At 40.5% G+C, this 26,951-nt stretch overlaps 1 protein-coding gene across 1 annotated transcript in view; it reads left to right on the top strand.

The window, feature by feature from the left end:
• Nucleotides 1-26,887, top strand: part of TINAGL1 (tubulointerstitial nephritis antigen like 1) — a 65,906-nt gene extending 39,019 nt beyond the window's left edge. Inside the window, exons 3-12 of the mRNA XM_075853171.1 lie at nt 318-381; nt 10,835-10,927; nt 12,113-12,227; nt 15,724-15,844; nt 17,017-17,167; nt 17,546-17,729; nt 18,896-18,941; nt 21,698-21,821; nt 24,387-24,432; nt 25,554-26,887. Coding sequence (XP_075709286.1) covers nt 318-381; nt 10,835-10,927; nt 12,113-12,227; nt 15,724-15,844; nt 17,017-17,167; nt 17,546-17,729; nt 18,896-18,941; nt 21,698-21,821; nt 24,387-24,432; nt 25,554-25,697 — 1,088 coding nt within the window. The 3' untranslated portion in view covers nt 25,698-26,887. The remainder of the gene's footprint in view (nt 1-317; nt 382-10,834; nt 10,928-12,112; nt 12,228-15,723; nt 15,845-17,016; nt 17,168-17,545; nt 17,730-18,895; nt 18,942-21,697; nt 21,822-24,386; nt 24,433-25,553) is intronic.
• The last annotated feature ends 64 nt before the right edge of the window (nt 26,888-26,951 follow it).

Genomic DNA, 26,951 nt, shown 5'->3' with positions numbered 1-26,951 from the left:
AACGTATATATATTTTTCCATAAAAAATAGGGAACCCCAACTATGTTACAAAACACGGGCTTCCCAATCACGGCAATGCAATGTATTGTCCAATAACAGTGGTTGGCCTTTTGATTTTTATAAAAGCTGTTGAAGCCAGTAACTGATTTACAAAATCTTGCCTTTCATTTTAATTAAATATGTCCTATTGCGTAGGAATGTGTATGTTTAAGACCATGTGAATCACAGGTCTCATGACATGATTTGTATAATTCCTATTACCATCTGATTCTTAGTGTCAGTGACCAATTCTATTAACAGTGCCTCTTTTCTTCCAGTCTGTATCAAACATGGCAAGAACTATCCAAACGGAGTAACTTATCAAGACAACTGCAATCGATGGTAAGTAGATTATACCTAGCATTATAATGAAGATCTATCTGTATAAAATAAGATACACGCTGAAGTACGGTATTGCCCCATAGCAGGCTATGGGCTCCAGGATTGGTGTAATACGGATTCCAGGTACGGCGATGTGCATGATCATATATCACAGAGATTAGCGGGCACCACCTAGATTGTATATGCCGACAGGAATAGCAGTAATCATGTATGCCAAATTCAATGTATACAACCAAAAAGGGAACCACGTATATCAGACTGCACCTCTCTAGTAAATAAAATAACAAATCAAAAAATAATACCAAAAAGACTGAAATGTATGAAAGCACTAAAAAAAAGTACAAATACTGTATGTCCCAGACCCAAGTACTAGCCCCAGGTTTGGCTGCAGGACAAACCCCACATGGGAAGGTTACAATAGTAGACCAAAAAATGAAAAAGGATTAGACCATATATATATATATATATATATATATACACATGAGACGCTATAGTGCATAAATACCCACAAACATGGCAGATAAAAACAAATAATGCAGTATCGCACAAATTTGGTCAATGAACCTATGATTCTATGTAGGATAAGATGCCCAACTCATATCGCCGTGTTACCGAGCGTGATAAATTGGTTGTGCGATCATCATGGCAAAATTGTGGACTTCTTGTGATTTGTCCCGCGACTTTCCCCCGTCATGTGGAAACATTGTGTTTGTGTGGCATTGGGAAATTGTGCAAAGAACAAGGTCTGGTCTTGGTCTCATTCGTTACCTCTATCTATAGGTGTATGTATACGTTCCATGTCCGTTTCATGTTTGTATTATAGCAATTGCATTGTGCATGTACTAATTACTGCTCACTATTATCCTGTGCATGTAAACTATATACATCCTGGTCAGTCTACTCATTACTTTGTTGATGTAGGACCCTGACTCTATAATCATCTGATCTTCCACTGCTTCAGTGTTCTGACTCCATTTCAAACCTGCGAGGGTTTTTACATTCCTTGTTTTTAATTCACATCTATGTGTGTTTTTATGTTTTGTATTTTTTCAATACTTGGTTGTGATCTTTTCTGGGTTGGTTTATAAAATATTGTCACGAGGACCACGTTATTATAAGGGGCTGTTGCTCGGTTTTTCAAATATGAAATATATTCTAAAAAGTTTTACATGACCTAATGAGACAAAACTGAGCTTTTTGGCAATAAAACATCACTATTTTTAGTGTAATCCAAATTCCACACCAAAATGTATCATAATGAGCAGATTACATATTTACAGAAGGTTTTTAAAAGTCTGTGGAGATAGCAGAAAAAAAATGAATACAGCAAAATAAAGAGGAATCCTTGAAGAAAACTGGTGAGAGTGTTAGGGCATGTTCACATCAGCATTGCCCTTCCGTTGAGGGGTTTAGTCGGAGGTTTCCGTCAGGTTAACCCCTCAACGGAAAGGCAAACGGAAACCTTAGCTTCCGTTTCCCTCTCCGCCGGTCACCAATGTGACAGGGTTCCATTTTTTTGACGGAACCAATAGCGCAGTCGACTTTCTGTAACCTGACAGAAACTTAAGACGGAACACCTCAACAGAAGGGCAACGCTGATGTGAACAGGCCCTTAGAAAGGGAGAATTTATTCTCCAGCAAAACAATGACCCCATGAAGCAAAAGCTATGTATCTAAAAGGTCCCAATGATATGATGATCTAATGGAGGGGCGGGGGCCCCCTTTATTACTTAGAGTATATGGAAAAGGGTTGTGTAAATTAGGCAACCCCTTAAATGACTTCTCTCACAGATATGTACTATCCACAAAGACTCAAGTTTCTGATTCTAATAAACACTATTATTATTTATTATAAGGGTCTTTTCAAACGGTGCATTCAAAATGCTCTTTAGAGTCTTTAGTCAAATATGAGAATGTCTACATGCACAGCATTTTGGTTTGTAGTGTTTTTTTCAGCGTTTTTGGGTACGTTGCGGTTTCTTCCAAAACATAGCATGCTCTAGGAATAGAACTTTAAGGGCTCGTCCACACGCTGCGGAATTGCCGCTTTTTTTCATCCGTAATTTCATGTGTGTGTATGTATGTATATATATATATATACATAGCAGAATAGAGTAGCAGCATAGTGGATGATATTTAATAAATCTCATCCACACGCTGCGTTAAAATTCCGAGCAGAAATTGACCTGTGATGCGTATTTTTTGGACCGCAGCATATCAATTCCTGGTGCGGAATGTGGACAGAATTGCTGCGTTTTTTAGGCGAGATGTCACCATCTCCTAGCATTGAGAAAAACGCAGCAAAATCTGCACAATTTTCTGCTGTAAAAAACGCATGAAATAGTGCGTTTTTGCCGCAGCGGAATGTCTGCGTATTTTCTGCAGCAATTCCGTTGTGTTTGGACAAGCCCTAAAAACTCCAGGAAAAAACAAGTACTTCAACAGTGCTTTATTATGATACACTATGAACTTTACAATATATTAATATAGAAACTCACCATGTTGTACATTGAGAGCTGTAATGAGAATTGGTGAATAATAATTGACAGCGTTTTCATGTACTTGAATTAGGGGGCATCGTTACTGACAGGAAAACAATTATTCTGGTCACCTCCCAAAATAAAACATCCCTAGTTCACAGAGTTTTTTGCAGGCAGAATGTCAAAAAATGCTTGCGGTTTTCCCTTTCCCTGTTGAAGAAATAGGTAAAAAAAACGCACAAAAAACTGGAGCTGATTTTTTCTGGCTGAATTTTCTGCCTGCAAAAAACATACGCCTTTTTTTATGCTTTTTTTGCCGTGGTTTTTGAGGCTTTTTTCACCTTTTTTCAACAGGCAAAGGGGAAAAAACGCGAGTGTTTTTACCGTCAAAAACTGCCACGGGCGTTTGCGGCATTTTTTTCCTTCTCCCATTGATTTCAATAGGGTCTTTGAGGTGGAAAATGCCTGAAAATAGGTCATGCGCGCTTCTTTTTCCAGCGAACGACTTTTGCCGCGAATTCCGCATAAAAAATGCGCCAAAAAAACCCCTTTGTGAACAGGGGTCAGCCAGTGCCTGTATGACATAAAGTCATCCATAGTTTATAATGGTGACACGTGTATGTCAGGATATAGTGAATATGAGAGCCGGAGAAAACGCAAGTACAAAATGACACCATAAAATTTGCCACCAAACGACCATTAAATATGTTTTAAAACACTGAAAAAATGCCATTAAATGCGTTTTAAAATGCTGAAAAAAGGCCTTTAGCAGTTTCACACAATGGGGAGAATTTATCAACCTTTCTACGCCAGTTTTCTGGCATAGAAAGTCGCAAAAGGGCCCAAATCTAGCTAGCATAGATTTCACTCTGTGGGGCGTAGCAAGGTAGGGGCCCGAGCCGGGCCACGTTCCTTAACCCGATCAAACCGCATTCTTTCCAACCTGGTGTTGTTTTAAGACAATAGCAAATATATCAACAGGGCAAGCACCCTGTTGATAAATCTGTGGCATTCTGCACAGGGGGAGAACCAGTGTTCATATAGTGCAGTGAAAATCTTCTCTAACCATACAAGGTAGAAACTTTGTACTTTCTGTATTTGCTGTTACGGTATGTTTTACACATTGAAGCAGGTGGTGGTTGTTAAAAACCAAAAAAATTTTTGCAAGTATAAGGCCCTGTTCACATCTGTGCTGAATACTCTGCTGTTCTGCTCCATCTGAGGAGCAGAACAAGGGAATAACCAGAAAGCGCCGGTTCTGTTGCACCATGGACACCATCGGTTGACTTTAATAGGTTCCATCGGGGTTCCGTCGGGGTGTCCGTGATTTTACTGGAAACAATAGTGCAGCATGCTGCACTATCGTTTCTGGTATTTTTGGTGGAACCTGCAACGGAGGCCTCTAGCGGAGCCTCCAACGCAGATGTGATCTAGGCCTAAGTCTCCATTCACATTACGTTGGGGTTTGCGACCGGCGTTCACGTTTCAAGAGTGCTGCCAAACATATGCCCTAAACGTATGCTACTACAAGTCTATACGGTTGCGTACATCTGCTATTGACTCCTATTGTAAAGAAAACTTTACTGCGCTGTATACTTCTTTTTTTTTTGCAAGATCCCCTTGTATTGAAAAGCATAGTTTGCTACACTTTACAGTTAAAAAGCAAATCAACATCCTAGTTTTTTTAATTACCTTTCCTTAGAATGTATGTATATGAGTTGTTTCTAGCTTTTTTTGTTGTGATTTTAGTTTGCCACAGTTTTTATTATTGCTGCAAAATTGCAAAAAATTTTTTTAAGGCCGCCGGGGGTTTTGCTGTGATTTTTAAATTTGCAACATAAAAAACACAAGAGAACAGCCCATGTAAGTACATCCTTAGGCCTCATGCACACGACCGTAGCCATGTGCATGGCCGTGATTTTGGGGTCGGCCGGCTGCGCACTGTCAGCCACGAGCCGCCCGCAAATCACGGGACATGCACATGGCCGCGGCCATTATTTTCAATGAGCCCGGACCGCAGAAGACGGCCGTAATAAGACATGTCCGTTCTTTCTGCGGTGCGGGCTCCCGGGCCATGCATGGACCGTAAAAACTACGGTCGTGTGCATGGCTCCATAGAAATGAATGAGGCCGCAATTCTCCCGTGGATTTTCGGGGGAATTGCGGCCGCTAAAGCACGTTCGTGTGCATGGGGCCTAGGCCTAGTAGTTTTTACGGTCCATGCATGGCCCGGGAGCCCGCACCGCAGAAAGATCGGACCTGTCTTACTACGGCCGTCTTCTGCGGTCCGGGCTTATTGAAAATAATGGCCGCGGCCATGTGCATGTCCCGTAATTTGCGGGCGGCTCGCGGCTGACAGTCCGCAGACGGCCGACCCGAAAATCACGGCCGTGCACATGGCTACGGTCGTGTGCATGAGGCCTTAGGCCTCATGCACACGACCGTGTTTTTGCGTCCGCAATTCCCCCGCAAATCCACGGGAGAATTGCGGACCCATTCTTTTCTATGGGGCCGTGCACACGACCGTAGTTTTTGCGGTCCGTGCACGGCCCGGGAACCCGGACCGCAGAAAGTACGGACATGTCCTATTTTGGTCCGGAGTTGCGGTCCGGGCTCATTGAAAACAATGGCCCGGCCATGTGCATGTGCGGGCGGCTTGCGGCTGACAGTCCGCTGACAGTCCGCAGCCGGCCGACCCGAAAATCACGGGCGTGCACACGGCTACGGTCGGGCTACGGTCGTGTGCATGAGGCCTTACTGTATACAGGTGTCAGTTGGCCGGTGCACACTGTCGTGTGACTGCTAAGCTTCACCCAGGATAGAAAATATTTTTAAAATGATCACCTGAAAATAATAAAAACATGTAAACAAAAATGTAAAAAGTTATTTGTTTATACTTTTCGACCCTGATAATCACTGGCATCACAAGGCTTTTATCAGTATAAATGATGTAATGGACCGGGGTTTTCTTTCATTGAGTAAGCTAAGGGTATGTTCACACTGCTAATTTTTCGGGCCGTAAACTGCCGAAAAACGGCCAAAAAATCGGAAGCAGATCGCCTCCAAACATCTACCCATTCATTTCAATGGGAAAAACGGCGTTCTGTTCCGACAGGGCGTTTTTTTTCCCGCAGCCATTTTTAAAAACGGCCGCGTAAAAAAACGCCCGTGAAAAAGTGCATGTCACTTCTTGAGCCGTTTTTTGAGCCGTTTTTCATTGACTATAGAAAAACAGCTCCAAAAACGCCCGTAAAAAACGCAGTGAAAAACGTAAGTTTGAATAAAAAACGTCTGAAAATCAGAGGCTGTTTTCCCTTGAAAACTGCTCCGTATTTTCAGGCGTTTTTTGCTAAGCATGTGAACATACCCTCGGAGCTCCTGATTTAAGATGTTTTTTTAAGCCACTCGCGATTTCCGCAGCGGTTTTTTACGGCCGTTTTTGGAGCTGTTTTTCTATAGAGTCAATGAAAAACTGCTCCAAAAACGTCCCAAGAAGTGACGTGCACTTTTTTTTGTTGCGGGCGTCCTCTCTACACAGCATCACTCAGTAAGCTCATTATCAGCCCATCAAAAAACTCACCCACAGGGAAAGACTATGAATGCTGTGTACAGCATGTTCTCATGGTACCCTAGCACTGTGCAACAGCCTCCAACCGAGAGAGATCACAAAACTCGACTTTCATACTGTAGTAATGGGAAGTTTGGTTTATTTCTAGAACTGTAGGAAAGTTTATTTATAAACCTGCCAATCTGTAGCCCTAAAAAGTAAACACTCTTTTATGAACCCTTTTTTTGTAAATCCACATATGTTCATATGTCATATTGGTACATCAACCTCTCAACTGGATCAGTACTTGTTTGTAAAAAGAAATAGATTTAAATGACAGTGGAACAAAGAAACCTAAATGTATTTATTTGATTTTGTCACCTACACTGCATAGTGATATTCCATAGTTAACAGAGGCTATACTTCTATTTGCTAGCTATGGTCCTTGTAGTTCTCTCCCCATCATTCAGCCTTTATTAATGAGAATTCATAATAATAATAATAACAACAGCAATACGCTGATGTGACAACGGTTCACACATTACACAATCAGGACAAGAAGCCCCTGTTCACACAGTTTTTTGCAGGCAGAAAATTCTGCCTGGAAAAATCAGCTCCGGTTTTTTTGAAGTGGTTTTGCACCACACGCGTTTTTTGCCGCGATTTTTGACACATTTTTTTAGGCTTTTTTTTTAGCTATCTCTTCAACAGAAAGATGGAATAACCGCGAGCGTTTTTTGCCAAAAAACACGTCCAAAATCGCGGGAAAAAAACGCGTCTCTCATTGATTTCAAAGGGGTTTTTGAGGCGAAAAACGCCTCAAGATAGAGCATGTCGCTTCTTTTTCATGCGAGCGTTTTTTTTTGCCCGCCGTAAAAAAAACTCATCCACCTCCCATTGAAATCGAATGGGAGTCAATTTCCGCCGTTTTTCGCCGCGGTTTCCGCGGAAAAAAACTCTGAACCGGGCCGAAGGGTTTGTGAAAGAACTGAGAGGCCGCTGTGAGACATTTATGCTGTATTTGTAAATAAGTCTCAGAATAAACTCTAAAAGGGTAATATCAAATATGAGGTGCAATAACTGAACTCCAGCTCAGACATCTTAATCTTGTGAATCAGTGGGAAAATCAGTAAGGCTTAAACGATGAGATTCCCAGGATAATGCTTCTGCTAAACTTAGACTTCTGTATGCAGCCTTAAAAGGAAGCTGAAGTCTTGAAACGCATAGCAAAGAACAACTCATAATCCTTATGCTGTACCCTGGAGTTTGTCTGCTGCATAGCTAACTGTCTGCATGCAAACACAGCATACTGCGTGTGTTTACATCCCAAATCTATCCACACAGAGACCCACAGTTCCCACAGCGTCATTGTAGGTAAAAGATTGTAAGCACATTTGGGCAGAGTTCGCTTTTCTTCTGTTTCTGCTAAGGTAATACTCCACTCCTCACAACTTGCAGACAGTAAAGAGAGTGATGCTAGTCTGCAGTGTGCGCACATGCCTCTCATGCACATTGCAAGCCACATGCCCCCGATGTACAGTTGCAAGAAAAAGTAAGGGAACGCTTTGGAATTACCTGGATTTCTACAATAAAATGTGGATTTATTGTTATCCAAGTCACAATTATAGACAAACAGAATATATTTAAACTAATAACACACAAACCGTTGTACTGTTCATGTCTTTTATTGAGCACATTGAGTAAACATCCACAGTGCAGGGAGAAAAAGTAGGTAAAACTCTGTTAATAACTTATCCAACAGCTAATTGACAAAGGGTGTTTCAATTAAGGAGATGAGATTGGAAGTTTGGGATTCATAAGGGCCTTTCCCATTAAATAAAGACACACAAAGCCTGGTTACTTACAAATCTGTTCTTTTCAAGAAAGATTGGTTAGCTTGAACTATGCTTCCATCAAATAACTTTCTTGCAAACAACTTCGAAAAGACCTCAGAAGACATGTTATAAAGCATGAAGCTGAAAAAAAGGCTACAAAAGCATTGCTAAAGACCTTGGGGTACATCAATCCATGGTTAAACAAATTGTCTACAATGGAGAAAATTCTGGACTGTCACTACTCTCTTTAGAAGTGGGCATCCTATTAAGATCATTCCGACGAGCAATACTGAAAAAGGTGAGAAAGAAACCAAGAGTTACAGCAAAAAAACATGGAAGGACACCATGATGGAACCCACTTATGCTTAAAAGCAAACATTGCGACCCATCTCAAGTTTGCGTGAGATCGACTGGATGTTCCACAATGCTTCTGGGAAAATATTCTATGGACGGATAACCCAAAATGTTTGAAGCATGGTGGAGGGAGCATCATGGTTTGGGACTGCTTTGCTGCTTTAGAGAATGGACACCATTTTATCATTGAGGGAAGAATTAACGGTGTATCAAAACATTTTACAGGAGAATGTGAGGGCAGCAGTTCATGACCTCAAGCTGAAGAAGACTTGGCTGATGTAACATAACAATGACCCCTAGCACTTAACTAAAGAATGGTGGAAAAAGAAGATTTATGTTTTGGAATTGCCAAGTCAGGGTCTTGACCTTAACCTTATTGAGATGCTGTGACATGACCTGAAGAGGACTGTGCACGCAACGCATCCCAGAAATATTTATGAACTGAAACACATTTACAGGAAGGAATGGTCCAAAATTCCTCTCAACGTTGTGCAAATCGTATTTGCAGCTACAGGAAGCATTTGGTGGAGGTGATCACTGCTAAAAGGGGATCTACAGGTTATTAAAGCGAACCTGTCACCTATTAGACCAGCAATACCTGGTAGTAGTGGGTGAAAAATTATTTTTATGTAACCTACAATTATCTTCTAAGTAAGCCCTGTACCTTTTAGTATTCAGTCTTTTTAGTGTTCCTGTACTGTATTCTAATGAGCATAAAAGAGTCATATCTTTAGTCGAAAAGAGACATATCTTTATTCCTCAAGCCTTTCCGAGTTAACCCTACCCCCTTACTTTTGAGTGACCGCTCCTCGCCTCCACCCAGCACACGGGAAATCCTGCACTTGCACATTGATGTCCTGTTCTAGTGCATGTGCACAACAGGACACCATAGCGGCGCATGTGCAGTAACTAGATTTGAGGTCCAGACGAAACAGGGAAGGGTGTCGGACTATACATGGCGGGAGAGACTGGGCCGGTTTTCGTTGATGGGCAGGCATAAGAAGAGGAATGAACGATACTGACGAATTATTACCATAAAAGGCGCAAAATGTTTGCAGACCTTTATTTGCAGTCGGGGGAGGAGTTTAGGAGCGGGGATAACAGCAAGAACTTTTGACAGCAGCAGCCAGCGGGGGTGAGTAGAGTTCAATAGGTGTAATGCTGGTGACAGGTTCCCTTTAAGTCTACTTTTTCTCCCTGCACTGTGGATATTTACTCAATGTGCTCAACAAAAGACATGATCAGTACAAATGTATGTGTTATTAGTTTATTTAGATTGTGTTTGTCTATAATTGTGACTTAGATAACAACCAGGACGCATTTTATTAGAAATCAATGCAGAAAGGTCCCACTTACTTTGTCTTGCAACTGTACATTGTCAGCCACATGCCCCATATGCAGTGCTAGACACAGCTCCTATGTACAGTACCAGACACATGCTCCACATAAGTTTTAGCTCCAAGAGGGCATTATAATGTAAAATCTACAAAAAATTATTATTTTTTTTTCAATATGCTGTTGTACTTCACTAACCTGCACAGAGTAATAACTAAAACCAAATTAAACTCATTTGAGATTAATTGGAACATCAATTGTGAGCCAAGCCTTATTACCCAACCTATGTCTCTAATGCTTTTGTGGCTGAATTAACATGAGTCCTCCCAGCTATGTCTCAAAATCTTGTGGAAATCCTTCTCAGAACACTGGAGGCTGTTATAGCAACAACTATAGCAACAACTCCATATTACTGTCCTTGGGTTTAACACCAGATGTTCAATATACAAGAGTATGTGATTTTAAGGTGTCCACATACTTTTGGCCATGTATTATATGTTTACATACACACACACGCACGCACGCACGCACGCACGCACACACACACACACACACACACACACACACACACACACACACACTTTGATGCATATCTAACTTTCTAATGCTTGCAGTGCGTCTGTTTCATCATCTGTCAGATAGTGTCTTGTGTAAGGCTCTTATAATAGGACTGCTCTCTCCAGCAAACATTCTGAAAAGGCTGCATGAGTCACAGCTGTGATAATTCTGTAGAGATCTGTGAGAACTTTTGTTTTATTTCCATTAATCTACCTAAATGAAATGACAGATTTTTTTTATTTTATTTTTGCCTCTAGTCTCCAACTAATAAAATGATATGCAATATATTGCACAGTTATGGAATTAGTTGTTAATAATGCAGATTAATTGCCTTACTTACACAGCACATGCACCTCTGATGGTACCTGGCACTGTGAGCAGAACCCGTGTCTTATAAACCCAAGAATCATTGATGCTGTCAATCGAGGTCCTTATGGGTAAGAGAAATAATGTGATCATTTTGTAAAAAATTTTTTCTACAATCTCAGTTTAAATCAATCAATCAATCAATCAATCAATCAATCAATCAATCAATCAATCCAATTACATAATGAATGGAAACAATTTCATAATCCCTAAGCGCCTGTACACCTGCATTGGAGGCTTTATTATGGGGCCTCCATCACAAATCCGTACCTAAAATACCAGAACCAATAGCGCTGCATGATGCGTTATTTTCCCCAGTAAAACCACGGACACCTTGACGGAAACCCAACAGAAGCCATTAATGTCAATGGGTTCCATCGGGTGGCGACAGGGTCCGTTGTACAGCGGAATCAGCGCTTCTGGTATTTTCATTGTTGTGCTCCTCTGACAGGACAGAACGGAAAAACTGACGCAGATGTAAATGAGGCCTTATAGCATACCTATCATTGTTTTATATAAATAGGTAAACAATTCTGTGCTAATTATTTTCATAATATTTATAGGGGTCAGAGCTCTATTTCCTGCTACAGAGCTCCAAATCCCTTGCTTCTCTTCACACAGCCATATAACTAAATGGCTACCTGCAGCCACTACTATTGAAGAAGCTTAGAAGCTAAGTACAAATTAAAGAACAACTCCACCTATTTTTTTCCACCCTCCCCCATCCATTTGAGAGTGTGATGAAGTGAAATGTAGTGAGCAGTATTGACTTACCAGCTGGTTTATTTTACAGGTAGCCACTATGTTCCGGGCCGCCGTTAGGCCACGTGGTCTCCATTCTGTCCACCCAAATCCTACAACATCTGCTAGTCATGGGAGTCTCAAGAGGCTCTCATAGAAACTCACATAGACTTGTGTTGAGGGACTGACTTCCGGGTCCCTACAGTAAACGCTGTAGGATTCAGGAAGTCAGAACGGAGATCACGTAACCTAATGGCAGAGTGGCGTGGCTAACTGTAAAATAAAGCACGGGTAAGCCAATGCACCTCACTACGTTACTTCAACACATTTTCAATGGAAGGGGGTGGGTAAAAATTGCTAAAGTGCTTCTTTAATTTATAATTATGTTCAATGACATCTATTAAAGTCTGTATGCCTTAATGAGGCTGCTTCAGACAGAATATTTTTTTATCGCTTTGAATCCAATTTAACGTATGAATTAACAAAAAAAATTGCCATTGCTTCTTTTTCTGTAGCTGGAATGCTGGTAACTATAGCCAATTTTGGGGTATGACGCTGCATGAAGGAATCCAGTATCGACTTGGAACAACAAAACCGCCTTCTTCTGTTATGAATATGAATGAGCTACATGTAAGTATACTTTGTGGGATGATAGTTTTTAGTGTAAAATTAGGCAAATGTGAAAAAAAAAAAATAATTAAGGGACACATAATAGAGAGAATTTGTGATTTGTTGCTAAGAAATTGTCCATAATAGTTCCATGCTGCCCATAGTTGACTGTAACAGTAAAAGATGCAATCATAAAGGTAATAATGTTAACATGCTTCTGGAATGTGCCAGTTCTCTTTCCGCCAGTCACAGTTCTTTCCTGAGATTGGGGTCAGTGTGTGATTTTTGGCAGATCCCGGTAGGAGAAGCACAATACATATGTGATTAAGCCAGCTTTTTCAATCAACTTCCACTCAGGAAGTCCGGAGCCCACTCCACTTTGAATAAGTGGTAATGAAAAGAAACATTGCTTGCTACTGTTGAGTGGTCACCGCTCTTTTACCATTCCTTTGGAGAAGGAAATAAGGGGGGGGGGGGGATTCTGCCCTGGGACAAGAGACTGGAAAATGTCTTGAGTTGGGACAAATGAGGTCACACAGGACCCATAGGACTAGACCCAATAACAGTCTGCCTATTTAGGAAATCCTTGTGTGTTTCCAAGTATGTACACTACGTCAGAGTAAATATTTGAGATTTTATTTAGGACTAAGGCAGAGTTATCTTTGTATCTGACGGTTTGAAGTGAAAGTGAAGATATTTGGGTCCGGTTGCAAAGAGACATTAATGACCATGTGTCGTATTGGACTTTGGACCGGCCTATTTTGGTCCCTGAGCACAGAGCAATTTTTATTTTATTTTTTGTTATTATTGCTGCATTTTAAAAGCCATAACTTTTTAATTTTTCCATCGATTGTTTTTTGTGGGTTGAGTTGTAGAGTTTTACTGCCACCATTTTGGGTTACATTTAATTTATTGGTTACATTTTCTACATTTTTTTGGGGGGAGAAGTAGAAAAAAAAACGCAAATCCACCATAGTTTTTTTTTCGTTTTTTTTTCAATGCCACGTGCTGTGTTGATATGTTACAGGTTCTACAGGTCATTGCGATTGCGTCAACACTATAAATGTATAGTTAACTATTTTTGAACCCAAAAATATTTTTTTTATGAAAAACAGGTTTTTATGGTGGATATTTTTCAAAATTAAACTTCATTGCACTTCTTTTTTCCCCCGCTAGGGGATTTAAAGCTACAATCCTGACAATAAGGGACTTGAAGTTGCTAGCCCCCTCCCTCTGTCAAGCTCCTTAGATGCCTTGGTCTCTATTGTCCGCAATATCTAAAGGCTTTAACGGCCAGGATCAGAGGTTTCTCTCATCCTGGCCGTAACAACAGGATTCGGCTGTCAATTACAGCCGGGCTCCCGCTGTTAATTTTCCTGACAAGTGTATATTATGGAGCCTTTAAGGAAGGCAATCCACGACATTACACTTTTTCTTGTTCTTTTCTGATAAATTGTAGCCAACTATATTTAAAAAAAAATGTATGCAAAGTCTGCCCATTGAATTTTATCATGCAAAAGAAAGTTGTTTTTTCTGTATTGTATAGCATACCTGTAAACATACACTACCGTTCAAAAGTTTGGGGTCACCCAGACAATTTTGCCTTTTACATGAAAACTCACACTTATATTTATCAAATGAGTTGCAAAATGACTAGAAAATATAGTCAAGACATTGACAAGGTTAGAAATAATCATTTTTATTTCAAATAATAATTTTCTCCTTCAAACTTTGCTTTCGTCAAAGAATGCTCCATTTGCAGCAATTCCAGCATTGCAGACCTTTGGCATTCTAGCTGTTAATTTGCTGAGGTAATCGGGAGAAATTTCACCCCATGCTTCCAGAAGGCCCTCCCACAAGTTGGATTGGCTTGATGGGCACTTCTTGCGTACCATACGGTCAAGCTGCTCCCACAACAGCTCTATGGGGTTGAGATCTGGTGACTGTGCTGGCAACTCCATTACAGATAGAATACCAGCTGCCTGCTTCTTCCCTAAATAGTTCTTGCATAATTTGGAGGTGTGCTTTGGGTCATTGTCCTGTTGTAGGATGAAATTGGCTCCAATCAAGCGCTGTCCACAGGGTATGGCATGGCATTGCAAAATGGAGTGATAGCCTTCCTTATTCAAAATCCCTTTTACCTTGTACAAATCTCCCACTTTACCAGCACCAAAGCAACCCCAGACCATCACATTACCTCCACCATGCTTGACAGATGGCGTCAGGCACTCTTCCAGCATCTTTTCAGTTGTTCTGCGTCTCACAAATATTCTTCTGTGTGATCCAAACACCTCAAACTTTGATTCGTCTGTCCATAACACTTTTTCCCAATCTTCCTCTGTCCAATGTCTGTGCTTTTGCCCATATTAATCTTTTCCTTTTATTAGCCAGTCTCAGATATGGCTTTTTCTTTGCCACTCTGCCCTGAAGGCCAGCATCCTGGAGTTGCCTCTTCACTGTAGACGTTGACACTGGCGTTTTGCGGGTACTATTTAATGAAGCTGCCAGTTGAGGACCTGTGAGGCGTCTATTTCTCAAACTAGAGACTCTAATGTACTTGTCTTGTTGCTCAGTTGTGCAGCGGGGCCTCCCACTTCTGTTTCTACTCTGGTTAGAGCCTGTTTGTGCTGTCCTCTGAAGGGAGTAGTACACACCGTTGTAGGAAATCTTCAGTTTCTTGGCAATTTCTTGCATGGAATAGCCTTCATTTCTAAGAACAAGAATAGACTGTCGAGTTTCACATGAAAGCTCTCTTTTTCTAGCCATTTTGAGAGTTTAATCGAACCCACAAATGTAATGCTCCAGATTCTCAACTAGCTCAAAGGAAGATCAGTTTTGTAGCTCCTCTAAACAGCAAAACTGTTTACAGCGGTGCTAACATAATTGCACAAGGGTTTTCAAGTGTTTTCTAATCATCCATTAGCCTTCTAACACAGTTAGCAAACACAATGTACCATAAGAACACTGGCGTGATGGTTGCTGGAAATGGGCCTCTATACACCTATGTAGATATTGCATTAAAAACCAGACGTTTGCAGCTAGGATAGTCATTTAGCACATTAACAATGTATAGAGTGTATTTCTGATTAATTTGATGTTATCTTCATTGAAAAAAATTTGCTTTTCTTGCAAAAATAAGGAAATTTCTAAGTGACCCTAAACTTTTGAACGGTAGTGTATGCCAAAAGGGCATATGTTTGCCTCATAGAGAGTTATGGTTACATTCCATTTTTTATGTTTGTATTCTTTTACAAACTTATACGTCAAATGTATGGGGCAAAAAAGGCATGCAAAGAGCCTTACTTTGTTATTTATCTTGCGCAAACCTTTGGCACTGGGGACCAGGTGAAGGTTTTAACGGTGCCATGATGAGCTGATTGAAATGATACAGCTCATCGGGCACGATACTGGCTCTATCTCTACTAATGAGTCTTGAACATACATTGTATATGGGGTATCTGGGTAGTTGCCTAAGCATATTTATTCGATATTGACTTCTGGACTGTCTGATGTGCAGGTAAACATGAACAATGATGTTCTGCCTGCTTACTTCAATGCTGCAGACAAGTGGCCAGGAATGATCCATCCGCCACTTGATCAAGGCAACTGTGCTGGTTCCTGGGCTTTCTCCACAGCAAGTAAGTCACTAAAAAATTTCAGCTCAGCCAGGACATGACAATTCGTTCATTTGCAGCTTTTAAACAAATTAACACTATATACAGACCTAACCGGATTTATTTTTTATTTTTTTTGCATCGTGGGGTGATTAATATACTTGTGTACTTGTTTTAATAAAAGGAACCTTTTAGTTAGATCAAAGACCATTCATGGAAACGAAATTGCGACCTCTTCAGGCAGTCATATGGTAGTACTCTCCCCTTTGTACTGTACAATTTATACCCAAGACAGTTTACTGGTATATGAACTAATATAAAACAATCCAAAGTGATGTGATGTCTATCATGGTAGTACAGTATAGATACTAGACACGTAACGTACGTAAAGATATATTACATTGACTTGCGGCTTGAGGTACATATCTATATCTATTTATTTATTTTTAATTATTTTTTTTAAATCTCACAATTTTTATTTTTTTAAATAGACAACACCCATAGAGCCATAGAGAAAAAAAAATAACTTAATAATCACAGAAATTTACATTGTACTCCCCCCTATATTCCCTTTCCCCTCCCCCTTTATTCCCTTTGCCCTCCCTAAGCCTCGCACAGCATTATGATTTAACGTGCCCAACCATGGGCTCCAGGTGGTTACAAATTTGTACATGTTAATTAAAGAGGTAAATTACAATTACAGTGTGATTGTATCTTGTGAGAAACTGTCTTCCCAGCCGCTAATAATGACCTACATATACCCAATACAACATTACTGCCTTCACTATAGGTAGAAGTATAACCAAAAATACAAAATTTGAAATGAAATAGCATATCTGTATTATAAATTTATGTAATCTCGGAAGAACACAAGACCAGTACCATCGTAATTTTGGGCAGTTCCAAAGTAAATGAATCATTATTCCTGGGTAAGTTTGATATTTAGGACACAGAGACGTAACTCTAGGTCCAAATTTAGAAAGTACGTTGGAGAAAGTACAGCTCAATATAGCAGAACTAGATATTAGAATTTATAAGATATAATCTATTGGAGATGAAAAGTAGGACATCCTCAATATCCCTAACCATTCGTCATCAAAAATGGGACCACAATCGCCTTTCCATTTTCTTTTCAGTTGTGGAAAATTATCTCCTATATATGTATTTTTTAATTGTTTTTATATTTCTCTCCACAGCTGTTGCCTCTGACAGGCTGTCTATTCAGTCTATGGGTCACATGACTCCTGCTCTGTCCCCCCAGAATCTACTTTCATGTGACACAAAAAATCAGCATGGATGTCGAGGAGGACGTGTAGATGGGGCATGGTGGTATCTAAGAAGGAGAGGGTATGCCAACTAAATAGTTCTCAATTATTTATATGTCGTTGTGCATGTTTTTTTCTTTTATATTCCTACACCATCTAATTGGAAGATCGATCTGCCTTGGAGAGGGGTCCTTTTATTGCAAATGTGTCCTTCCTGTCATTATGACAACTTTTTTTATGGCTATCCTTGCAATTGTGTATCTTTTTTTAATAATGGGTATTGATTTTTTTTATATAAAATGGGATTCTGAATCTTTTAAGGTGTGTATAGAATATTGATATGTTCTTGTGATAAACCTACAAGATATTTCTGGTAGAATGAGAATTTTAAATTCGCTTATTAACTACAGTTTTATAAAACTTGTATAGTTTGGTTATGTAATTTAACTCTCTTATTCAGGATTGTAACGGAGGAGTGTTATCCATTTGGGGATCTAAATGTCAATGGACCTTCAGCCCCCTGCATGATGCACAGCCGCTCCATGGGGCGAGGGAAAAGACAGGCCACTAACAACTGCCCGAACCCATATTCATCATCCAACGAGATCTATCAGTCCACACCTGCTTACCGCCTGGCATCAAATGTAGGTTTATATTTACTATTAGAAGATGCTCTTACTCACCATGCCAAACCCTGTCCACATGCCCATATGGCATATGGATATCATAAAGGTGGGGGGGGCACTCGGGACAATCTGTGCGTCAGAATGGAGAGCTGTTCCGTAAGAACGGGTACCGTTCTGGCAAACCTGGTGGATTAATGCATTACATGAATGGCCAATTACTGGAACGGCCTACATTTAATGCTACATGTTTTGCTATTCACGGCTTCCCCTGGCAACAACAGCTGATCGTGGGGGGGGGGGGGGTAGAGAAGCTGGAAAAGGAGTTGTCCTTATGTGACAACCCTTTTAACATCTTGCCAACATCTTATTTTGTATGTACATCATTTGGATTGCAGAGTTCCATATTATTTAATCCAATTTATCTCTGCTGTCACAGGATCTTTTCTTTTTTTTACCTGCATGAAACTTTGGAATGACCACTGCTGAAAGTAAAAACAAGTTAAAAATAAAATTCATAAACCAGCCACCACCATGGTCCATGGCTGCACCTTGCTTTCCATCTTACATTTTTGGAACAAAATGGGTTGTTTTGCTCTCTGCTGTATATACAATACATGTTCATCTTTTTATGGATATTATTTTGCACTATTATCCATGGCATTGTACTTTTTTTTTTTTTAAATATCCTTTTTATTATCAGTTTTCACATTTTCTTACAAACATTTCACGTAAAAGTTACATCATGAGTGCGCAGCACTCTACTGTCATGGAATTATATGGCATTGTACTTAATGCACAATAATAATAATTGTACTTCTGAAAATGTGTGTACAAAATAGTTAAAGATTTTTTTCTACTTTTAAGTGGGTTCACTGGTAAGTAGCTAATGGCTGCTTTCATTCACCAAGCAAGTACTTATTTCCCTGTAGCAACGGATTAGACAGGGTGTTGTTCTATTTCAAAGGAAGGAAGCTAAGAAAAGAAAATAAATTGTCCCTTTTTCTTTGTGCACACTTTCATGGGACGAGAAGGCCTGCAGAAAAGTTAGTGAATAAGAAATAATAGTATATACCGTGATACATCCTGTGCAATTAGACAAACCGTATCAATAAAACCGTAAAATACAGTCTATTCACTATCAAAATATTGGTGCAAATTTTGAGATTCTAATTTTTTTCTGGCAGGAAAAAGAGATAATGAAAGAAATATTTGACAACGGTCCAGTGCAAGGTAGGTAGTGTAAAGGATCAATAAACAATACAGTTGTAAAGGATCTGCCAGGCACAGCTTCGGGGTTAACGCCCATAGGTAATCAGTCTTCACCTGAGTCTATGTCTCTGAGGCTGACTCCAGCTTCCACCACTCAGGCTGGCAGGCTTAGGAGTGGGAGAGCCTATCGCAGCCTGGCCAGACTCAGCTAGCTCCCGCCCTCTGTCTATTTATACCTGCCTTTCCTGTTCCTCCTTGCTTGTGATTCTTCTCGTGTGGTTTCCTGGCCCAGCTACAGCTTCTGACTATTTGATCCTGCTCCATATTGACCCCGGCTTACTGACTACTCTCCTGCTCTGCGTTTGGTACCTCGTACACTCCTGGTTTGACTCGGCTCGTTTACCTCTCTTTTTGCTCACGGTGTTGCCGTGGGCAACTGTCCCATTTCCCTTATCTTTGTGTACCCTTGTCTGTTCGTCTCGTGCACTTACTGAGCGTAGGGACCGCCGCCCAGTTGTACCCCGTCGCCTAGGGCGGGTCGTTGCAAGTAGGCAGGGACAGAGTGGCGGGTAGATTAGGGCTCACTTGTCCATTTCCCTACCCCTATCAATACATAATCACAAGCCCATTACCTAGTCTACCCTGGTCCCTGTCTCTACTATGGACCCCGTTGAGACCCTGGCCCAGCAAATGCAGGGTCTCTCCCTACAGGTCCAGGCCCTGGCTCAGAGGGTCAACAAGCCTGACGCTACCATGGTAGTGCCCCTCACCTCACCTCTTGAACCCCACCTCAAGTTGCCTGACCGGTTCTCAGGGGACCGGAGGACTTTTCTCTCCTTTCGGGAGAGTTGTAGGCTTTACTTTCGCTTAAAGCCTCACTCCTCAGGTTCTGAGAGCCAGCGGGTGGGTATAATTATGTCCCGGCTCCAGGAAGGGCCCCAAGAGTGGGCCTTCTCCTTGGCTCCTGACGCCCCTGAACTTTCCTCCGTTGATCGTTTCTTTTCTGCTCTCGGACTCATTTATGACGAGACTGACAGGACTGCCTTTGCCGAGAGTCAGCTGGTGACCTTACGTCAGGGTAAGAGACCTGTTGAGGAGTATTGTTCTGACTTTAGGAAGTGGTGCGTAGCTTCTCGGTGGAATGACCCTGCCTTAAGGTGCCAGTTTAGGTTGGGTCTGTCGAACTCCCTGAAAGACCTGCTAGTTAGCTATCCCTCTTCTGACTCCCTAGACCAGGTTATGGCTTTAGCGATTCGACTTGACCGACGCCTCAGGGAACGACAACTTGAACGTTTTTGTGTTTTCCCCTCTGACTCCCCCATGATGCCTCCCGAGGTCCCGTTGCTTCGCTCTTCAACGGAAGACTCGGAGGTACCTATGCAACTCGGGGCCTCCGTGTCCCCCCAACAACGTAGAGATTTCCGCAGGAAGTTCCACCTACGTTTCCCCAATAAACCAGGTCCACTTAGAAAGGGTCCGGTGGCCCTTTATAAAAGGGGGGGGGGTACTGTAAAGGATCTGCCAGGCACAGCTTCGGGGTTAACGCCCATAGGTAATCAGTCTTCACCTGAGTCTATGTCTCTGAGACTGACTCCAGCTTCCACCACTCAGGCTGGCAGGCTTAGGAGTAGGAGAGCCTATCGCAGCCTGGCCAGACTCAGCTAGCTCCCGCCCTCTGTCTATTTATACCTGCCTCTCCAGTTCCTCCTTGCTTGTGATTCTTTCCGTGTGGTTTCCTGGCCCAGCTACAGCTTCTGACTATTTGATCCTGCTCCATATTGACCCCGGCTTACTGACTACTCTCCTGCTCTGCGTTTGGTACCTCGTACACTCCTGGTTTGACTCGGCTCGTTCACCTCTCTTGTTGCTCTCGGTGTTGCCGTGGGCAACTGTCCCATTTCCCTTATCTTTGTGTACCCTTGTCTGTTTGTCTCGTGCACTTACTGAGCGTAGGGACCGCCGCCCAGTTGTACCCCGTCGCCTAGGGCGGGTCGTTGCAAGTAGGCAGGGACAGAGTGGCGGGTAGATTAGGGCTCACTTGTCCGTTTCCCTACCCCTATCATTACAACAGTCTAATAAAATGCTTAAAATGTTCTATTTTATTATGTGTGTGTTAATAATTCATGTGTAAATTATGCTGTAAATGATACCCGTCAATGGAATTTTGCCATCAAAGTGTATATAAATATTACTTATATAATCGTAGATTACACTGTATGGGGCATTGTGGTAGGCAGTTTATGGGACTACGTTTTTTTGTCAAACCTTGTTTTGAAGAGGAAACAGTTCATTTTAATCAATGAAATGTCAAAAAGAGGTCCTGCAGCAGCCAAGATGTGTATTACAAGCAATAGTGTCCCCCCTACTATAAATTATTGAGAATATTAGTTGTCACTTCATGTCCTGTATAAAAGCAGTCATGCTCTTATATGCTCAAAGAGCTTCTCAAGAACTTCTGATATTTTTATAAATGACAATAGATGGTACATTATCCCATATAAGAAAGTTCATCACAGAGGTTAAAGGGGCTTTGTTATGCGCAGACAATCCTACCTGGTTGTGGAGGCTGTCCTTTTTATTTACGTTGGGGCCAGAGGCATAATTTATGGGAAAAATGCTTTTTGCTTTATTAGCTATAAAGTGACCAACCCCTTTAAATTATAATGATATAAAAGACTAACAAAATGCAAAGTTCACCATGGTTTGTAAAACGGTAAAGTAGTTACTGTAATTTTTATTTCATTTTCTTTTGCCTTTTTTTTTTTTTTTTGCTAAAGCCATAATGGAAGTGCATGAAGATTTCTTTATGTACCAGAGGGGAATCTATAGACACACGTCAGTGATGGCTAGAGAACCTGAGCAATACCGTCGTCATGGTACACATTCTGTTCGAGTCATTGGGTATGTATACGCTGTCATTATAGTTGGATGTATATGTAAAAAGTATTTGGGGAAGAATTTAGAGAACTTTGGCCATTGATTATAAATAATTGCTTATTCATAAAAAGAAATTAAACACATTGGGTAATTTGCTAAATGAACGATGACCCTTTCATTGTGTTTTGCATAGTGCCTGTGGTGTTGGATGTGAGACACATCCATCAGGTTTAACTTTTCTCAAACATAGCTGTTTTTATCCTAAGGATGGCAAAAAAAATTAAAAATCCTTCTGACCCCACAAAGAATTTGGGTAATTTCCCTAGATCAGTGTAAGTTCATTCCCCCTTCTTAGTTATGAGATAAATGTCTAGAAAACATTTGCTTTGTTTTGATATCATGACTTCTTGCATCTGCTAATAATAATCATTTATGTGAGTAGTACAATTTGATGCAGGTAATTCCATTTGGCCTGAGAACGCCGTACTAGATGATAGAACGTGTCAAGTAATTGGAAAAATGGGAAATAGGAAAGTAAACTTGGCTAGGATCCTGCCCAAGGCCCCCACTGCAAACACTCCAATGTTTAACAGGATGCACATGGTACAATGTATGATATGTAATAATAGAAATGGAATGTCACTTGGGGATTAAGTTATCATAACACGGCTTATCAAAATTTAACATTTTAAACCTTAAACAAGACATACATACATTCATACATTCATACTTCCAGAACTTCCCAAGGAATTTTTGGGCCCCAAAACAGAATGTTTGATCCCCCACCTGCAGTCAGGGGTACTTCAGAACTTCTGAAGGAACAGGAGTATGTAAGGAAGTGTCCATTTTTGGTGTGCACAGCTATTTCCACCATTGGAAGCATTTTTTTTATTTCAATGCATCTAAAAGGACAAATGAAGCTTAAGTAAAAAATACAGTTCTAAGTCAATATGTTTCCATAGTAACAGACAAACAAAGCCTGTGTAGTCTGACCCAGCAGTCATATTGCCTTCCATCGGTCCCTTTAGCTTTAGACACATTAGAATAATAAAAAAAAAATGTAAAGGTGGACTTAGTCTAAAAAAATTAATACTTAATGCCGGTGGTCTGAACTTGTTTAGGGTTATAAGTATATATTCCTTTGGTGACTTAGGGGTTAATGTTAATATTTTATCCCTAGTGTTCTATGAGCTTTGAAGGGGAATAACACTGGTGGTCTAAGGCAGTGCAGGGGTTAATGCTAACATCCCCAGAGGTCTAGGGGTAGTAAAGGGGTCAAGTAGTGTATTCACTTCCCCAGGTTCCAGTGATGTCACTCCTGCCTCTGACAGGGGACGCCGTTCTGTTTGCCATTTTCAGCACTAAAATCCTGTTAGATCGCCATGTCATTTGAGACATACACAAGCAAAAGTCGCAGATACAAAATTTCCATTTTGTGACATTTTAGACTTCAGTGATCATGCTCCAAAATCCAGTACGGCGCTTCAAAATTTGTTGAAATTACATAAAACGACATAGAATAAAGAAAAGGTTGTAGAAAGATACTTTTTCTAGTGTCCCTGAATTTAGAGGAAGGGAGAGGCAGGAAAAATGAAAACTATCTCCTGAAGGGACTAGCGGACATGCAGCGCCTTGTACTAAATACTTATCTCCACCCAACGGAGACTCCTGTACACGTCCTGTACAAGTTTATAATGTCTGGCCAAAATTAGTAGTGACACTATAGGGCAGGTAAGGTAAGCAACACAATTAATATGGTACGGGGGTCATACAGTGAACAGGGTGAACTTTGTAGTGAAAAATGGATGTGTGTCTGAGTGAGGGGGAGGTGTACTAGCTGAACAGCAGAGGAATGAACAGGCAACAGACGACACATTAAACGAAATCTACAGTGACCTTGCCCATTTTCTGCTTCTGTCTCACTAAATTCCACACACTGATAGCTCAGGAATGTTGCAGCTATGGTGTCCCATAATCTTACCTCTGGCGCAGATCTTGATCATATGTCAAGCTGTGCATGTTACTATTGCAGCATTGTGCCCCTTCCTAGCAGTCGCCACCTTCTCACACAAATAGCCAATTTCCACAGATGTAGGATAAAATAATTTTTATCTATATATAAATAAAGTTGGAATAATTGTCAGGTTGAGGTTGATCTGCATGTCCTAGATTAATATTCACTATCTATATAATACTACAGAGGAACGTATGAAAAAAAAAAAAAAAAAAGTATCTGTTACCATCAAAATATCTTGGCAAACTTGAAGGGTAGCAGGGCAGCATCAGCTGATCCTGAAGCCCATTGACAAACTATATGGGGACTTTTTATAGCGCAACGTTTTGGCTACAGCTGCAGTCTAGAGGACTATATTGCGTTGTATACAATTCAGTGCACGCTTACGGAATGCAGCTGTCACAAGTTAAAGTTGGAAAGTTGCATTACAAAAAGTCTCCACTACTGTTACTGGTGGTGTGGATTTTACACTATGTATTTCTGTATATATGCATTGTTGGAAAGAATATTGCACATTTTTTTTCAGTGAGATACAAAAATATATTTGACTCTTTATTTTCTTCCATCTTCACTAGGTGGGGAGAAGAGATGGCTCCTAATGGACATGTACAAAAATACTGGGTAATAGAAGTTATAGCAATATATTTAGATATGAGTGCAATAGATGGCTATTTTCAGGGCATTTAACAGATTTTTATGTTGCCTTTTTAACTGTCAAAAATGTAAATACTATTTATACAAAGTATTATATACAAACAGCAATTCATCTTCCATATACTTCAATAGCGTTCTGTGCCCCATTGTGTAGTTCCCTGCACTGTAAATCTAGCATAGCACCTGTCTATTCTCCTTAGTTTCCATTTAGTACTGGGGATCCTGGATTTGCAGCATCTTTCCAACCATTTAGGGTACAGCGTAAGCACTTGCAGATTTTCCATCTGTATTTTCCGTGCCTAAATTCCACAGCTTTTTTTCGCAAGAGAAATTGATATACTGCAGATTCAGAATCCGCACATCAGATAAATTTCCACACGTGTTTTCTGTGGTTTTTTTTTCTCATCCAACGTAAAACGTTGTGGAATTTCCGCACAGAAAATCCAGGCAGCAATTCTGCAATGTTTACACTGTGTGGATGTACCCTAACAGGGTGTTGCACATTTCCCTGATTATAAAAGGAAAGAGCAGGAGCTATGTGAAAATGTGCACAGTATGTATCAGGGGGACTAGGAATGAAGGCTCGTAAACAATTAAAGTGCAGTCACATCCAGCAGATTTTATTGCAGAAATTTTCTGTGACTGAAATCTGTTCCATTCATCTGAATGGGGTTGTTTCTGCAGCAGGTGCATGGATTCTCCAAGTTACATTCAGATGCAAATTTCTGCAACAAAATCTGCAAGTTCAAAAAGTTTATAATGTATAGTGCAAATTGTTTTCTGTAAGGCCTGCCTGGTAGTAAATTTTACATTTATATATCTAATGTTATTAAATCAGATTTCACTATAACATACTATATCGATGTAGCGTAGACAAAATTAGATCCAGCCTGCTGTGTGTTTTGTTTTTGTGTGTTTATTGTGATCTGACTAATATTGTTATCACTTTGTACTGGACATTGAATATTGATAGGAACAAACAACTATATAATATACAAAGAAATATCATATTCAGGCATGGCACTCATTAAGACCAAGATCTTGTGTAGTGTATGTTTCTAATTTGAGTCCCTTTTTTTTATCCTTAGTTGGCTGTTAATTCGTGGGGCAAGGACTGGGGAGAGAATGGATATTTCCGCATCGCTCGCGGTGAAAATGAGTGTGAAATTGAAGCTTTTGTAGTTGGAGTGTGGGGAAGAGTCAGCATGGAAGACGTTTCACACAAGAAATAAGGGAACGGGCAATACTGCAGGACTTTGTGAAATTATAACAAGTAAATAGTGGGTTGTATCGAACTCTTTACCTCCAGATATTTCCACAGCGAATAAGCAAAAGTCCTAGGTGGTTGAGTATGTATTCAACAAAGAAGTGGTTATATATATTATCAGCTTGATGTGTGGGATTCAGATACTGCTAAATATGTGCGATGCAAGCCTGAAAAGATATGTACCCACACTAATAATCACAGCATATGGGCCCTAAAAACCTAATTTCATAGCAGTACATGGCTAACCCTTTCATTCTTGGGTTAGCCCGTTAAACTAGTAGCTCATGTTGAATACCACCCTTCAGATGTTATCATCAATACATCCCTTATACGCCAGGAGTATGTCACTTTAGAAGCACCTTTACTATTTGTGTGATAACTGATGTCCCACTTGAAGTCACCACATCAATTTGATCGTTATTCTATGGATAAATGGAACTATTGCCACAACTCAGGATGAGGGCAGGATATGTAGTGGTCCTTATTGTCATTAAACTAACCCTGTGGTGCTGACACAGGGGAGATTCACAGCCTGTGGCTTTAGAGGGGAAAACAATACACATAATCCTATAATCTCTACAGGGATCAAAGGCGTTTTGTTTGGGGCTATATACGAGGGGCACGCAGGCCTGTGAACCTGTCATAGACAGACATTCCCCGCCGGGCCAAAAACTGCGGGAGGATTGAGGCTTCCATGTAGAAGTAAGTCCCACCTAGGACCAAAGTGCACAGTACACATTATGGAATGAAGTTGAATACCATAAAGCCCAATGAGATGTTGATCTGCTCTGTATACTATATACATCTTTATGTCACCTGCTTGCTACTGCTTGTTTACAGTAAAAGATCATCTATGCCACATTGCCTGTCATATTGGCCTCACACAGCTTTTCTGGCATTCCATCAACCCCAAATACCATTTATTTTTTTTAATTAAAGGCTCACTTTCATTAGAAATCTACATTGTGATGTATAAAAACATGAAATATATTTAGCTATTTATTAAATTGTTAATGTATAAAGATTTTCTATCATTTAAATACTCCCCATACAATAGGATTTCAAGTATGTTCACACTGTATCAGGCAATGATACGTTGAATGATGACATTTTCGACATTCCAGTATGAATAAAAATATTTTTTTTTCCACCAAACATGCAAAATAGTTTTTTACTTTTGTGAAACATGATCATGCTTCTTTATTACGGAGTGCATCTA

This window comes from Rhinoderma darwinii, chromosome 2 (genome assembly GCF_050947455.1).
Source record: "Rhinoderma darwinii isolate aRhiDar2 chromosome 2, aRhiDar2.hap1, whole genome shotgun sequence".
NCBI classification, from domain to species: domain Eukaryota; kingdom Metazoa; phylum Chordata; class Amphibia; order Anura; family Rhinodermatidae; genus Rhinoderma; species Rhinoderma darwinii.
This window is presented reverse-complemented; position numbering and strand designations above follow the sequence as displayed.